At 40.3% G+C, this 15886-nt stretch overlaps 2 protein-coding genes across 2 annotated transcripts in view; both read right to left on the bottom strand.

Moving 5' to 3' along the window:
- The window catches only part of HAL (histidine ammonia-lyase), a gene marked incomplete at its 3' end in the record, with an annotated part of 11093 nt that extends 2120 nt beyond the window's left edge, over positions 1-8973 (bottom strand). Inside the window, exons 1-16 of the mRNA XM_009702834.1 lie at positions 8713-8973; positions 8217-8277; positions 8014-8041; positions 7650-7724; positions 7481-7553; positions 7330-7396; positions 7092-7129; positions 6887-7012; positions 5307-5446; positions 3793-3840; positions 2593-2740; positions 2413-2508; positions 2235-2293; positions 1379-1459; positions 718-783; positions 442-607 (exon numbers count right to left, since the gene is read on the bottom strand). Of these exons, the coding sequence (XP_009701136.1) occupies positions 442-607; positions 718-783; positions 1379-1459; positions 2235-2293; positions 2413-2508; positions 2593-2740; positions 3793-3840; positions 5307-5446; positions 6887-7012; positions 7092-7129; positions 7330-7396; positions 7481-7553; positions 7650-7724; positions 8014-8041; positions 8217-8277; positions 8713-8959 (1519 nt within the window). The remainder of the gene's footprint in view (positions 1-441; positions 608-717; positions 784-1378; positions 1460-2234; positions 2294-2412; positions 2509-2592; positions 2741-3792; positions 3841-5306; positions 5447-6886; positions 7013-7091; positions 7130-7329; positions 7397-7480; positions 7554-7649; positions 7725-8013; positions 8042-8216; positions 8278-8712) is intronic.
- A 2762-nt stretch (positions 8974-11735) lies between these two features.
- On the bottom strand, positions 11736-15320 carry LOC104163731 (leukotriene A-4 hydrolase-like; the record flags this gene model as incomplete). Its single annotated transcript, XM_009702833.1, has 5 exons — positions 11736-12083; positions 12339-12443; positions 13734-13816; positions 14324-14419; positions 15266-15320. Coding segments are annotated over 5 exons (460 nt in total), but the record flags the coding sequence as incomplete, so codon positions are not given.
- Between the last annotated feature and the right edge of the window lie 566 nt (positions 15321-15886).

Raw genomic sequence — 15886 nt, 5'->3', positions numbered from 1 at the left:
CTTCAGACTGATGTATTTTTGTTCCCTGCAGTGTTTGCTGTTAATTACAGCCCTGTCTGAGCTGATTTGCAGGTTCCTGGGTGCACAGCTCTCACTGATTTCAATCACAGCTCTCGTGTCGGTGACTGTAAATCAGAGCGCTCCCTGCCAATCCCATAAAGATGCAAAGTGGGCAAACATTCCCATCAAAGTCCACCTAAGGGTTTGCATGCTCAGAGTGCTAAACACGGCCATGGGTCAGGGCAGAATAAAGAATCCCGAGCTGAAAGAATTGCAGCTGCACTCAACGCTCAAACTTTGCACCCAGACAGCACAAAACGCATGGAGAAGAGACAGAAAACAAGAGTGAGATGCCTTTGTACCTACTACCAAATTACAACTGCCTCAACATGAAGGAGTCTTTCTAGCTTGCTCTCTTGATGATACTGCCCAAGCACTCACCCAGGGCAGCTGCTGTGCAGTGTGCAATCATGAAGCCCGAGTTCAGACCTCCTTCAGTGACTAAAAATGCAGGCAGTTCACTGAGCGAGGGGTTGCAGAGCCTCTCGATTCTTCTTTCACTAATTGCAGCAAGTTCATGCACGCCAATTGCCAAATAGTCCAAAGCCTATAAAAGAAAATCTTGTTAAACTAGATGACAGAAAAAACAAACAAATAAAAAACCTCAAAATATAAACTAATTTTTTTTTTTTTTAATTTCTCCAAGTGCTTCATTACCTTTGCAGGATATTCACCATGAAAATTTCCTCCAGAAATGGTCTCTGCTCTTTCAGCAAACACCATCTTTAAGGAGAAGTTAAGGCACAAACACGAATGAAATACAGTTTACATGACAGGTATCTGTCAGTAATTGGAATATCTTAACTGAAGGAACGTATGTGCTAACAGGCTTTTATTTGCAAGCACATTATATTACATCCGCATGTTCGCGTTTCGGAAAATGAAGGCCCAACCTCAGTTCTGTAAACGTGTAGATACAGTTTTGACGTGTATTTTTCCAAATAGACTACATAAATGAGGTCTTTGATCAGGGGTGGGGAGGGGTGCAAAGAAACACACGTGTTTGGATCCTAGCATAGCTTCTCAGTTCCTTGGTAGATTCTCTCTGTGGCAGACACAATTTTAGACAAGTTACAAGCAGTAATGCTTAGCAGCTATTGATCTGATGTTATGTATAGCACCATTACACTGCTCAGTGCCAGCACAAGAACTGTGCACCGTTTACCAGGCTGAGCCACGACAAGGCTTACCAGCCACGCGTCTTTTGTCTGCCTGCCCTGACTGAGTGCAAATCTCCTAATCAAATAGTTATCTAGAAGGAAAGGATAAAAAAGGCCAGGCGAAATTTTATGTAGCAATAAAGTCATCAAAAAGATACAGGGTTGTCGGTGGCACTATTGATTTCAGTCGTCATGATGTCCTTCACAAAAGCAATTGTATCATTTACAACTCCATGAACCTAGAACAAAAGACATCAGCACCTAAGCTTAGTATCTACACTTAGTTCATCTTCAGGATGCTGACTGAGCTGCAGGCTCGCCCTTTCCAATTATCCCAGTCTCTACATCCATGCATGATGGTCTTGGATTTGCTTTTAAAAGTCAGGAGCATCACAGTGGGCCACTGCCCATCCTAGACACCTGAAAGACTGTGTTTACTACTATTACGGCAGTATTGCTACAAGGGTAATCTGATTATGTCATTCTTTACTTGTTTACCCTAAACGGAAGATGAGATAGTGTTATTAGGAGAGAAGCAACCTTACAGAGCCCCCACAGAAAACAAAATCTCTCATTAATTAATTAACTTGCATTAATTCCACTGATTTAATAGCTTTGCTCATGTTAAAACTCACATGATTGAGTTCTTCCAGTATGTTTGAGATACTACACTCTGGCTGCTTCTGGAAATACCTTCCCCCAGTTCAACATCTTGGTATCAATGCAGAAGAAATGCCCTACAAAGCCTGCAAGCACAGAAACCAGCACCTTCCCCCTGACACTTGGCCTCTTCCAGATCTGAATGCAGCTTTGTTAGATGCTGCCTGATGGCTGCATGCACGGGATCGATGAATTACATGTCACCATTAATACTAACTTTGAAGTGAGGGAGAAGCAAAATAAAAACCCTCCCTCTAATGGAGTCAGGCAGCATATAATTGTCAGTATTTTGGAAGTGGGAACTTCACCATAATTTATCTATTGCTATGAAAGGAAATAAAAGTCAGTTTTTACCTGAGGACAGCAGCGCATCGTGTACGCGTCCTGAACTCGGTCACAGAATCTATGGCTCTCTAGAAGGAACAAGGGGGGGGAAAAACCCAAATATTCCTCACACAAAAGGATACAGGCTACTGTTGAAGGACCCAGCCTGTCCTGGTAACCTGAGAGGGTGAAGGTTAAGATTGTTCACCTGCTATTTCTGATGGATGATGGTCAGAATCTAGAAGGGACCTGAATCGAAATGCTACTTCAGCCTGCCCTCGATGTGGGCGCACGGCATGGATATCTAGTAAAACAAGTTAGACTGTTAGGTTTTGCCTCTCTCGTCAACAGCTGTTTAGCAAACAGAAAGGAAAGGTCCAGTACCCACCGGTGTCAAAGGCCCTTGTTGTACCCTTCAAGACTTCAAGCGTAAGGGCAGCGATGATGTCAGCTTGTCTAGCTATAGCACTGGCTCTTTCGACTGCTTCACATCCCAGCGAGGTGATCATTTGCGTCCCATTGATGAGAGCCAGACCCTTTAAAGAGAGAGCAGACGTTAAGCAAATTCATTGCAGCTATTCCACACGCTGTGGCAACTCCCCATCTCTGTGATAATTCTCCTCCTCATATGAACGAGTTAAAGACCTTGGCTCAGCTTCCTGGATGGTCCTGAAATCATAAAATGCACAGCTTGACTGGGCAACTTCGCTACATAAATTGTCAATGTTCCTGACCCTTCGAAGTCACTAGAGACACACTTGGAGCTCCAGTAGTTCCAAGCAAGAGGTTTATTTCATGTTATTTCAAGCTTAAGCAAGAAAAGTACAGGAAATATTTATTCTTTTCCAGTCCTTTGGAAGCGGAATGCCAAATTTCTTCTTAAGTTATTAGTTAAAGCAAAGAAGTCAAGAGTGTGGGGGGTGCAAAACCCAATCATAACGAAGACGTAGAGAATGAAAACCGCATTAGAAGTTATAACTGCTTTAAAGGATTTGTTGAGTTCAGTTAAAACTAGCTTCAGGTTCATTCTAAACAAACATGAGGTCCATGGGAGCCTTCCATTTGCCTTTAGGAGATGCTGGATTTGGCTTCTTGCTCCTGGTGCTGTTTTACAGCTACTGAGGCCTCTTGTCAGAGAGCTCCACAGCCCTCAAATCTGTTGTGTTCCCATGTAAACTTTAATATTTGGAGTGAGATTCATCTCACCTAGTTATAACGATCTAGAAGTCAGACACCTGGTTCAAGTCAGTCACCTGAGCTCCTGTTATGGTCAAAGGATAAATAGGTACCTTGGCAGGGCTTCTCAGGGAGCTGTTTCAGGAGGATATAAAGGGTTTTCTGAAGATGCCTGTCTCTCTCCACTGACCACAGAGCCAACCTAAACATCAAGCTTGGCTCTGGCATTTCAAGCCAAGTTGGGTGACACTAGAAGAGGTGAATCCCACTCCTGATAATACTTCATTAATATCCTTCTGGAGCTTGATTTAAAATGACTGTTAATTCATTTCATGCTTAAATTGTAAGTATAAAGCAACTAGTGATTGACTATGCTTGTTTTCCATCAGCTGGCATTGTTATACTTTATTACCTCTTTTGGTTTCAGGGTAATTGGTCTCAGACCATGGGCTTCCAGGACCTGTGAAGGAGTTTAATGACAAGGTAATTAATGACAAATGTTTTTTAGTAATTCAGTCACCAAAACTTTAAAATCTTAAAGGTTGCCATAAATAAAAATATTAACAAATTCCTTAAGCGAGGGGAAAAAAAGAGCTTTATATCACAAACATTTAAAATATTTTTGTTGTGCTGAGCTAAATAAAGGACAGCATTTTTTGACTTCCAAACTAGCACCTCATTTCCCAGTGCCAGGAAAAGAAGGCAGTAGGAGCGCTGAAGCGAGATACTGTCACAGCCCATTAACATGTACCGTGTATTAGCTGATGGGAGAGAGTAATAGGAGAGAAGGCTGCAAACACCTCGGGAAGGTAGCTCTGCTGACACCCTGCCTCGTAGGAGGTTTGGCTTGGCATAAACTATTGCTCTATAAACGATTCCCTAACCCTTTCTATAGAAAACTCCTCCAACAGCAGGAGTCCTACTCAGTTTATTCTATACGTGACTATTCTATAGGGCAGTCGCTCTTGTGGGAAATAGGAGGAATGGTATAACCTTGATTTGGATTAGAGTCCTCTCCACCTTTCCAGCTGAAGAGGTGACACATCTCAGAGGTGCACAACGGTAACTTCTGGTCCCGAAGGTCCAGGACACACTGGCCTGCTTCCTCCCTGTGTAATTCTCAGAACTTCTCCAGCCTACAGTGGTGATATGGCTACCAATTCATGAATAAAACTGGTGCTCAAATGTTCATGGATAGGAGTGATAGGTGTAGCAGAACAAACTACCATGGCTTTGGAGGGGCCAGACTTGGAGATACCACTAGACACTATTAGTGACAGAATAACAATTCACTAAACATTAATTCCATTGTAAAGCTTCTATCTTGTAAAGGAGGATGCTATAAAGGCTCCTTGTAACCCTAGTTAATTTATCAAAAATGAAATGTCCAAACCTGTAGATTCACTTAAAACCATTATAAAATCAGTAGAAATTTTACTGATAAGTTCCTGCCTCCAATAAATCTGCAGTTATTCTCAGCATTTGAAGTTTTGAATTTGAGAGGTGATGTTGGGTTTGTTAGAACAATGTTGATGTTTATGGAGCTAAAGATGTAGTCAGTTCTTTCATAACTGGTATCATATCCTGTCCTCCTCTCCAGGTCCTAAATGATGTCACTGCGGTATCTTGTATTGCAATACTACGGCGTGATATTTCTTTTGGACTTAGTAACACGCTGCATATTCATATCTGCTCCAGTGACATGTGGGTCAGTTATTCCATTCTCGTGGATCTGCCTTCCTCAAGGTAGAGGATGAGTTGCTAAAGGCAATCCAGTCCCAATTCAAACTGGTACAAAAAATCCAAAGGCTTTTACATGTTATTAATCTGAGCAAAAGCTCTCTTCTTCTCGAGGCTACACGTAATTTCGCAAATGAGCCAGCAAGGAGAAAAAAAAAAAACAGCAATCAGCTGCACAAATCTTACATATTTAGCATCAGCCCAGCCACTCTTTGGGGACCACATCTTTCCCTCTCCAATTAATCCCAGAGCAAGATGAGAGAGGGGGGCCAAGTCTCCACTGGCTCCAACCGTCCCTTTCTCTGGGATATAGGGAAGGCAGGACGCTAGAAAGGAAAGAAGAACAACTCCTGTTAGATCTTCCCCTCAACACACTCCACGGAAAACAGAGAAGCCAGCACATGAGTGTGGTCACAGTAACATCCTGCAATTATGGTCAATGGCACCAACAGGATTACTCTCGTTGCAGACGGGATTTGCCCCTGCTCACAGGCTAGTTGCAGTTTATGAAGAAATCAGTCCTCTTCTGCATTTAGTTTTGGAGTGGGGTGACCACAGCCTGGTGTGATTGCATCTACAGCCACACAGCCAGGCAGGTAAAACATCACTCCTCTTGCTCTCCATCACAGGGTGACCACCTGGTGTGGACAAAGCTACCTCTTCATTTCTCACTCCGCTAAACATTGGGTTACTCCTAGAAACCGTCTTCGAGTCCTCTTCCCCCCATCCTAGTCCTCTGTGCACTGAACAGGCGGAAATGAAGAAACGGGGCCGAAGGAATTGCAGAAAAAGCAGGGAAGGGACCAGTCTGTTTCTCTTCTTCTGCAGAGCTAAACACTGAATTGCAGCTCCTCCAGGGAGGAGGAGGAGGGTGTAACAGAGGGCAGCACAAAGCCCATAGTCTTTGGGCCTTGCATATATGAACATGGCTCCTCTCTCACACACATGGTCTATAGTTTCAAAACAATCTTCCAATCTACAGTTTAGGAAAAAAGAGAAGGCAAGTTGAACCTAACACTAACCTAAGGAGAAGGTGCTCTTTGCTTGTCACCGCTGCACCGGCACACCTCACCTCATGGACACCAGCTAATGGACAGCACAGCCACCCCTTTGGTTTCCCTGCCGTGGTGTCCGGCGAGACCACCCAGCTTTAACCGCTTTGACAGCCATGGCCACGGGAGCTGCTGACTAGCCGTGCACTTCTGTGTGGCTGTCTGGTAGCCCTGGCTTACAAAGACTTGTGTAGGTCTCAGGGGATCTATTCACAAAACCAGGTGCTGCTGAAGAGGGTCAGCTTGACAAACACCAACACATGCAGTTTTCTACATGGTAAGAGGCCCCCTCCCAAAATCCCAGCATCCCTAAAGATGGTGGCACACACATCAGCACACACCCAACAGGACAAAAGTTAGAGACTTGAGCCTTTGTAGAAGAGCTAGCCCAGAGCCAGAGTCACGCTCTTAGTCAAGCTTAGTCTTGAACTAATTACCTGACCTCTCAGAGGCTCATTTCCCAAACTTCTGCCTGTTGCATCCCCTTCTCTCAGCCTTTCCTGTCAGTTCTTCTCATACCCCACGTTCTTCAACAGAGGAACGGTCTCCAGTTCTGAGCTTGTACAGCCAAGCTCTGGTCCTGATCTCTCACAACTACCACGCTGAAAGATCAACATCCATAGCTCAACCCATTGAACTACACCCTTTAATGAAACAATTAAAAGAAAAAAAAAAAAAAAGGGAAAGGGGGATTTTCTTTAAACATCTTTTTACCATTAAATGCTTCAATAACTTGCTGGAGCGTTTCTAGGGATATTCCACTGTATCCTTTTGCCAGGACATTGATTCTCAGTGCCAACAGCATGCGAGATCTCTCTGGGCTCAAAGGTTTCCCCACACCTGAAAGAGTAATCTGCTTGGTTACTAACCCACTACCAACAGCGGTAGAAAAGGGAAACGTCAAGTGATTTCTCATTACCTGCAGAATGCGAACGAACCAAGTTCACTTGAAGCTCCCTATAGGGGGAAAAAAAAAAAAAAAAAAAAATGAGTAAAAACACAAGTGAGTCTCATCAGGTTTTACTTTACACAAAACAGAGGGAAATACCGAAGCAGCCCTCTTATCTAACCACAGAGTATAAATGGACAGGGTCAAACGGCTCCTCTGCTTCCTTTCCTGAAAAGGACGGACAGAGAAAGCCGCACACGCAACTTACCTCAGCTTACTGTTTGGGATGACAGTCCTGGCGAACTTCCCAAACCCCGTGGTGATTCCATAAACAACTGCAAGAAACGTACATTGCTGGTTAAGGAAGGAACCCGAGGAAGTTTTCTAAACAATTAATAATTTGAGATGAAAATAGTTACCTGTCTGTTCTTTTACGATTCTTTCAATCACTTCTCGTGATTGTTTAACTTTATCTTCAGCTTCAGGTGTGAGCTAAAACATGATCAGTTTAAATACTAGTTTATCTTTAATTTTAATTGTAGAAAGATAAACATGTAATTTTTAGCTCTGTTTGTTCAGAATCTTTACCTTTATCTTGTAGAGCCCCTTTCCTAAATTGACCAAGTCCTCTGTTGTTAAGCTGTTGCCATCTAAAGAAATATACTACAGCAAAGAACCACCTTTTAGTCTGGGATACATACAAAGTTGCTTAATAATCAGAATAAAAAAACCCCAAACAAACAGCCAAAACTCAGCAACGACAGTGCTCATAAGACACACGTAAGACAAACTTGCTAACAAAAACATAATAAGCACATTATAATTTAGATTCCTAGACCCAGCCAACCCAGCAGCCCCTGCTCTTGTGAACGCTGCAGTGGCTCAACTCTCAGCACGTTCTGCTGAACAGCAGGATTTGTTACCGAGCTGTAAAATCATCGGCGATTCCTACCTGTTCTGGTTCTCGGTATTTGCTGTACCTGAAAGTTCTGTAAAGGAAAATAAAAGGGCAGACAGGATTTCACAGGTAGTGACCATTCGATTACAGCTGGCAATGTGTTTTAAGAATGAAGGAACTCAAAAAGAACTGGGAAATCTAGAAAATTATATATCTGGAATTACAGAAAGTTCACAAAACGCCCCAAAAAAGGATACAAATGAACTCCTTCTGGCTGAGATGGTATGAAATCTGGAGACATTATATCTCCTTCTATAACTAGAATAAATACGCAGAAATAATACAAATGGGATTAAATTGCATTCTACTTATAAATTAGTTTGTTATTCATTACAACACACAGCAGTAAGAATTCTAGTTGGCAGTAATCAGCCCTGAACATATTTGTATGCTTCTAGGGAAATAACAAGGAAGTATGCATTTAAGGCACTCTAAAGGCAAAAGCAGAACAGTCCAACCCACGCATATACTATATATGAAATCATACACAAATGATTTATATAGAATCCTGTACCTTCTAAACCTTACGTAGTTCTGTTCCTAAAAACTAAATATTCTTAAAACATTTTGGCTTTTTTCTGTAAAAGACGTAGACACTCCCTTAGACACCATTTTAGATAGACTAAGCCACCGTTTGCTGACTCAGATGCCAACGCGGTCACTCTGCGATGCGTTGCTTAAGGTTTTGCTTACCAACTTCAACAAATTCATTGTCCTCGAGAGCATCGTCCACTGTATCATCAAGATCCAGCAAGCCAAGTCCCTTGCACCTTCGAATGTAAAATTTTACTTCTTCCACCGAGGCAAATCCCCCATTGTCGGGTTTGTTTTTCATGTACCGTCTCACCGCTTCCTTTCCCAGCCACCCAATTGTGTTCGTGGAGCTCAGGCAGGGCACTGCCAGCCATTCTCCTCGGACGTGCACCGTGTATCTCGGCATGCTTTCTCTCCAAAATTGTCCCTTGACCGAGAAGGGCTGCAGCGTGCAGCAGCCTTACGCGTACAACGTGGTGGCCTGAAAAGCAGCGTCCAGCTGGAGTTTAGTGTCGCAATCAGAGAGAGGCAAAAATCTACCCTCAAAATCCCCACCTTTGTAAATAAGCGAGATCGATGTCTTCAGCTGACTTCACCCAATCAAACCAAACCCAGCGAGGACACCCTTTTCATGGAAAGGCAAAACCTGCCCCCAGCTATTGCTACAGGAGTTTTCTTCCAAAGTTGACATCAGGAATATAGAAATGAAAATCTAGGAGCTGGAGTTTATGTACCAAGAATAGAAAGATAAATCAGACTAAGTCAGAATGCAGATGTTCTAAAACTTATGGGTTTAATAAAGAGTTAACAGAGTTGACACTCGGTGGTAGATCACACTAATGCAAACCTCCAGGAGGGGTGGGGCTGGAAGAGATTCACCCCATTATTACGAAAGGAGACAGGATTGTACTGAAAGGAGATGGGGTTATCCTACTTTTCCATCTCTATCCAGAGCAGGATAAAAGCAGGCAGTAGAGGAAGCAAGCCCGCTTTATGTTTGAGAACATAATTTTGTATTGTAGGTAAGAAAAAGATTAATGAATTTATGTTACCTTTTCAATTATGTTCTGGAAGATGTTGCTAGAACAGGTAGCAACAAGTGTCAGGTCATGCCTGCACACTACCAAGCCCAGTGCTGCTATATCATGCTGCTTCTACAGGCAGAAGCAAAGAGGAGAAGATGCGGAGAAAAACCTTTTAAGATGGTGCCAAAATGAAGTTTAGCAATAACCACATCCACACAGAAAGTGAAAATACCTTTGTCTTTAAAGACAAAACAGCAATAACACTCGCATTCCATGCTACCCACAACAGTGTTCCCAGACAAAGGGACTACTATAAAGTGCCTGAATTATTGTAGGAATTTCGAGACTCACTGGTGGGAGTCCGTGGGGGAGCCACCGCCCTAGCAGAGCAGGACAACGCCAGCGAAAGCGAAAGCCACACCTGCAACTACTTTTTTTTCCAAGCTCTGACAGCAAGAAACCAGGATTATCTGGCACCATAAACTCCAGCTGCCAAATCACTATATATAATAGACGGGCTTTCACAACAAAACATTACCCCAAAACGAGTAACATAAAACATTTCTAAAACAAAAATCAGGAGTTTTTATTGCAGTCTGATAGCTTGCACCAGAACCTGTGAACACCTCCTCCTACCAGGTGATGCTGTAGCAGAAACCTCATTAGATTCCGGGAGTGAATGAAAGGAACTCCATTAATTTCTAACCTGAAATATAGAAAAATTCTTTTCAGTGAGAACTTATCCCTCCTTCAGAGGAGCAGCAAGAAGGGAATGAATGGCTCACTAGGTCTTTAACACAAGAAAGCCTGTAAATTCTTTACACACAAGGAAACAAGACTATTTTTGTTCCAAAAAAGCCAGTATTTTATTGTTTATTAAAAGCTGAGTGTCATGACATGCGTAGAAAGAATTTAAACTCATTTTTGAGCCTCAATCACCTAGGAGTTAATTTTTCTAACATTTTTATTTAACCTACTTAGACATATGTAGGTTGAAGTTGAATGGAAGAACTCAGGACGTGTTAAATCAATAAAATCCAACAAGATATGTTCATGGCTTCATTTATACCAGAGCTGTCAGCATGAAAAGATGAATCTCCTGGTAAAGTACGTAAACTCCATCTACTTGAAAGCTTATACTGAGCAAAACTCGGAACAGAAATAAATCAATTGACAGGCTCTCCACTCCCACCCTAAGAGCTATTATTAAATCCAAGTCTTTTGCCACGACCTATATTTGGCATCTTCCTCCTCTAAAACAGCACTTTTTTTTTTTTGTTACTCCTTGATACAGGATTATTTTAATTTATGTAACTGATCATCTCCCGGAAAATCTGTTCTTATGAAACTCACTTCAAAAAACAATCTATAGATGGCAGCAGTCACAACAGTTTCACCTAAACCATGGACTTGAAGTGCTGTGACGATAAGAAAAACAGCCCTCCAATCATTTTTAAACTTATCTCCGTGTTGTTGTATTAGTGTAAGGGGTAGTGCGCAGAACTGGTTAAAAAACCCACGCAAATATTAAAAAACTCAAACTGGGGAAGGAAAGACTTGGGCTTTAGTCCCCCCTGCAATAATTAGAAGTTTTGAAAATATATAGCGGGTTGAAATAATTTTAAAAGTTACTAAAAGCATAGCAAGATCTTAGATCTCAAAAATCTGAAATTTGGTAAAAATCCATTGATTGCTAAAAAAACAAACAAACAAGGAAATATTTCAGACCACTCTATTCAGAGAGCTGTTAATGCACAGCATAGCATCCAATGGGAATAACTAAGTAAAACCATCATATTGTGATTAATGTGAGGAATTGACTGACGTAACAAAGCCATGACAAATAGGGCTAGATGGAAAATCCACTCTAACACCAGAATGCTGTGATCCATTTAGGTCTTCAAAATTTCTCCCACAACAAAGAAGAGTAAATAAAACAAAATTATTTTTTTAAAAACTTTTTGTACAGATCAATACACACAAGCAGACAATGAAAAGATTTATTTTTTAGTCTTCAGATACTTGAAATTTCAACGATGTTTCTATGCAAAAGCGAGCTGTGCACAAAGAGCCATACATCCACCAGTTAATTTTCCATGTTTTCAAATTCTGTGACTGACAAACAACTACATCTCAGAACAGCTTTTCTAAAAACTGCTTGTTACAAAATCATTTTCCCAATTCCAGAGATCTAGAAATTTTGCCGTTTTACTTGGAAATGCAAAATAGAAAGTACTGAATTTGATTTGGAAAGTTCATTTCAAGCTAAACTAGTACCAAAGCAGCCGAGTATTTCATGACATAATCAAGCACGCGTATCAACAGTTTGTGGAATCAGTCTCTTCTTTCAGCATGAGAAAATTTCAAAGAAATCAGTAAATTTCTCATTGATCCTGTTTCAAATCTTTGCCCACAAGCATTGAAGTGACTGGGTGCATAGAGGCTCTATGCTCCAGAAATGTCTTGACAGCCAGATCTCGACTCTTGTCAAAACTGTAAAGGTCCCTATAAAAGAAGTAGGGTCAAGGGGGGAAAAGCACCGTTACAAAAATCTATGAAAATAGTGCAATGGGGATTTTCTCAAAGACTTAATTTTCCCTTGAAAGCCTCACATGGAGGTGTGTACTGGCAGACCTGCCGCCTTCTGTTAAAAAAAAAATAAGCGTAACATAAATACATGTACAACGTCAAGTATTATACATTCCATTATACTAAAAGTGCCAACAGCATGAGCTCCTACAATTTGGAGATTACTTTTACCTGAACAAGGGTCGAGTAAACTTCATCCTGCCCTGATCTGTTGCCATTTTTAGAGCCAGAGGAATAGCTTCTTCCCACTTGGACTTGATACAGAGGCGCAGCCATCTGGGGAGGAGGGAAAAGGAAAAAAAGAAAAAGAAAATTTACACTTTTATTTTCATTTGCGGTGGTCAGTTATTTTATGATTCTGTTCCCACAAACACTTTGGGCAGTGCTGTGTCATCATGGGAATGAGATTCTAGCTAAGTTCAACATAAAACATTTAGCGTCTGACTAGCATGTTACAAAAGTGGACTTTTCTATAAAATAGGAAAAAATTACTTCAAAGTTTCTCCAAAATGGTCTGATTATTTTCTGCAGCTAAATATTTCTTTTATATCACAGTAGTGTTCAGTTGCACCCCTCAGAGTTAGAGCTGAAGTATATAGCACTTGGTCATATATGACCATATCATATATGACCAAGTGGTAAAAAAAAAACAACACAAAACCCACAACAAACCCAAACAAAACATCATCAGCAACTGGCATGTGCTTGTTTTGTTTTAAAAATAAGAAACTGATATCGTTAGAAGAAGTACAAACTATACCCTACATTCAAAATACTTAGTTTTTTTTAAGAAGAAACAAAAGAACTCCAAGTTAGTTAAGGCACAGTAACCACGACTACTGCAAATGTATCCAAGTACGTAACAGTAGCAAAATATGCAATACTTCCAGATACTTGTAAAGATTACTTAGCTCCTCAACAATACCTTTAACAAGTGACATGTGTAAACACAACGTGCAAATACAAAATAGAAGAAATTAGGATGGCACAAGAACCAAGCCATTTAGGTAGAAGTATTTCCTATTTGTTTAGAAACTTCATTTGATATTTACTTTTTTTTTGAGGAGACAAAAACTTTGTGATAGTGAGCATTGAAATATTTCCAAATTGTGTTGAAAAAAACCACTGGCGCATCAGCAGACGAACCGATTAGGTAAGTCTAGAAGACCTGGTCCTGACTAAATATTGAAAAGATTTTTCAGGCATCTGTGGAGTCACAGAGAGGTTCACTATTGTGTTATCCAATACCGCCCCTAAAATAAGTTATCGGGTCATCAGGTTCCTTTACCAGCATAACAGATGAAAATAAAGCACAGCTAATCCACTGCTCACTTCCAGTTCTTCTACAAGACTATATTTATCCAATCTACAACTAACGGAACACCACTCTGGTAAGCATGCTTGCACATGCACTTACAAATAAAAACCCCAACCCCACAACAACAAAACCACCCAAAAACCCCTGCACAGTTCTGTACAACAGTATATCTCACACCATTTATGAAGCAGGACACTTTGTTTTATGAAAGCATTTAAGATTAGAAAAATGCTCATACTAGAACAAACCTGAATCTTATTTCAGAATTGTTTATAGCATTGAGGTCATACACTTGCTGCATTCGTTGGACATGTGAAACTGGAAGAGGAGCCTGAAAAAGGAAAGTGCATAGTCAGAATAAGCCAGAGGCACACTTCAAGCCACATGCTTGAAAAAATAAACAGGTCCATTCAAGAAGATTGATGCTACAACGGAATTAAAAGCTTACCATGACAAATATTTGTATTTGGTCCTTTCACCTTCTCATAGTATTACAGAAGGAGCAAGGAATAAACGTTAGCAAATTCCTACATCTAGTACTACCAAATTCCATTTTATTTATGGCTTATTTGCTATAACATCAAACAGAGACAAATTCAAGAACCTTGTAGTTTTGGTTTTACCTTTCAATCCAAAATGCTGTATACGTTGCTTGTTAACTGAAGTGCCAGACATAATCAGAGAGGCACAGCTGAAGGTTTTAGTAACTATGTATGGTGAGAGCAGATTATTTCAGCAAAACTTAAAAGAAACTGGACAACTTAGTTCCAAAACACACTCGGGCTTTTGTGTCTGCTTTCGTGATACCAGAATCAAGTTACCCCAGGCATGCACTTACCTCCAGAAGCAACAGTGCCAGGAACTCAATCAACTGATGAGATGACATTTCCTTCAGGTCTGCTGAGCTGAATGAGCCCAAATCACTCTCTTTTGCCTAAAAGAGAATGGTTACTTAAATTTTTAATAGTTATTTCAAAGTACAATCAGGCGTAATTTTTTTGCTTGGACATCTGCATTTACTATTAAGTCATTCCACATAAAATGATACCGATCCCTATTTGTTACAAGAAGGGGAAGGGAAGGACTTAAGCTACTATCTGATGTTTGGTATTCTTTAATTTTCACTTGTTTTCTCTCCACTGATCTTTTTCTCTCCACTGTCTTTCTGTTAAGTGAAAAATCAAATACTTTTTCTATAAAACGTAACCTTGAGAAGAAGAAAGATTAAGAGAGATAAGAAAGTTAAAGTACAGTGAAAAGTCACAGAGCTAACATAAGGAAGGTATGCTCAATTCTCTATTACTTGTATGAGTTTTACAGTTAAAATTATGAGAAAATTGTACTGTATTAGTTATTATGATTTATGTATTTCAGTTTTTGATAAGAAATGCATACTAGCTCCAGTATAACGTAGGGGAATTATTATTATACAATATGATTAGTAATGTAGGGATACCTTGGTATTTGTTTTTAAATCAAGCCATAGTATCAGAGTTTCCAAAAGAATATTCTCAGTACAGATAACAAAAAGCTGGCTGTGTGCCTTGTTAAAATACATCCTGTGCTTCACGTACAGAAGTCATAGCAAATCCACAGACTCTGTGAGGAAAGGCTAGTCTACGAAATGCAAAATCCCTGGCAGCCATACCATAAATCACCCTATCACCATAAATACACGCTCTCTCAGCAAATGATAGATTTCAGAAGGGAATGGCTCACTTCGTGTAAGGAGAACTAGCCTTCCAAGATACAGACACCCCAGCAGTCTTTAACCACTCACTTTGATCCATCTTTCACTCAAGGCAACACAAGCATTTGCTAGCGTCATATCATACCTGTCAAATATTAAAAACAAAGGATCACACTTTGGAAACACAAAAAGCTCCTGTAATATTTTTACAAGAATGCTTAGAAATTATTTTCAAATGGGTCCACATTTGTTCGTTGTAGGCTGCAACTCAGTACTGCAACCCAATTTACAAAAGATCTATTACAATGAAATACATTTCAGTTTTAGTCAGAAACACTTTGCTCACAGGTGACACTATCCCTTGATCCCATATGCTCCTAAAACGATCAATGCTTCCGAGTATATATGCTTGTACATATATTACTGAAGAGAGAATATTGTTGTAACAAATTGTCAGAAAAAAAAGTTTCTTTCTTAGCAAGTTTCAAAGCAAAATGAATTTCCATCAGAATAAAAAATTGAAAATACTAACAGTAGTATTTTTTTCTCTTATACAGACCCATATCAATTTCTACATAGTACTAGGGCATTCCCTAATAAAACATTTGTGGGAAGACTTTCACGCTGTTTACAAACTGCTTCATGACTGTTTGGATGATCATGTGTAATCTGGAGAAGGAAAAGATGAACTATAAAAGAATGCAGCTTACG

This window comes from Cariama cristata, unplaced genomic scaffold, assembly GCF_000690535.1.
Source record: "Cariama cristata isolate BGI_N322 unplaced genomic scaffold, ASM69053v1 scaffold4876, whole genome shotgun sequence".
NCBI lineage: Eukaryota > Metazoa > Chordata > Aves > Cariamiformes > Cariamidae > Cariama > Cariama cristata.
This window is presented reverse-complemented; position numbering and strand designations above follow the sequence as displayed.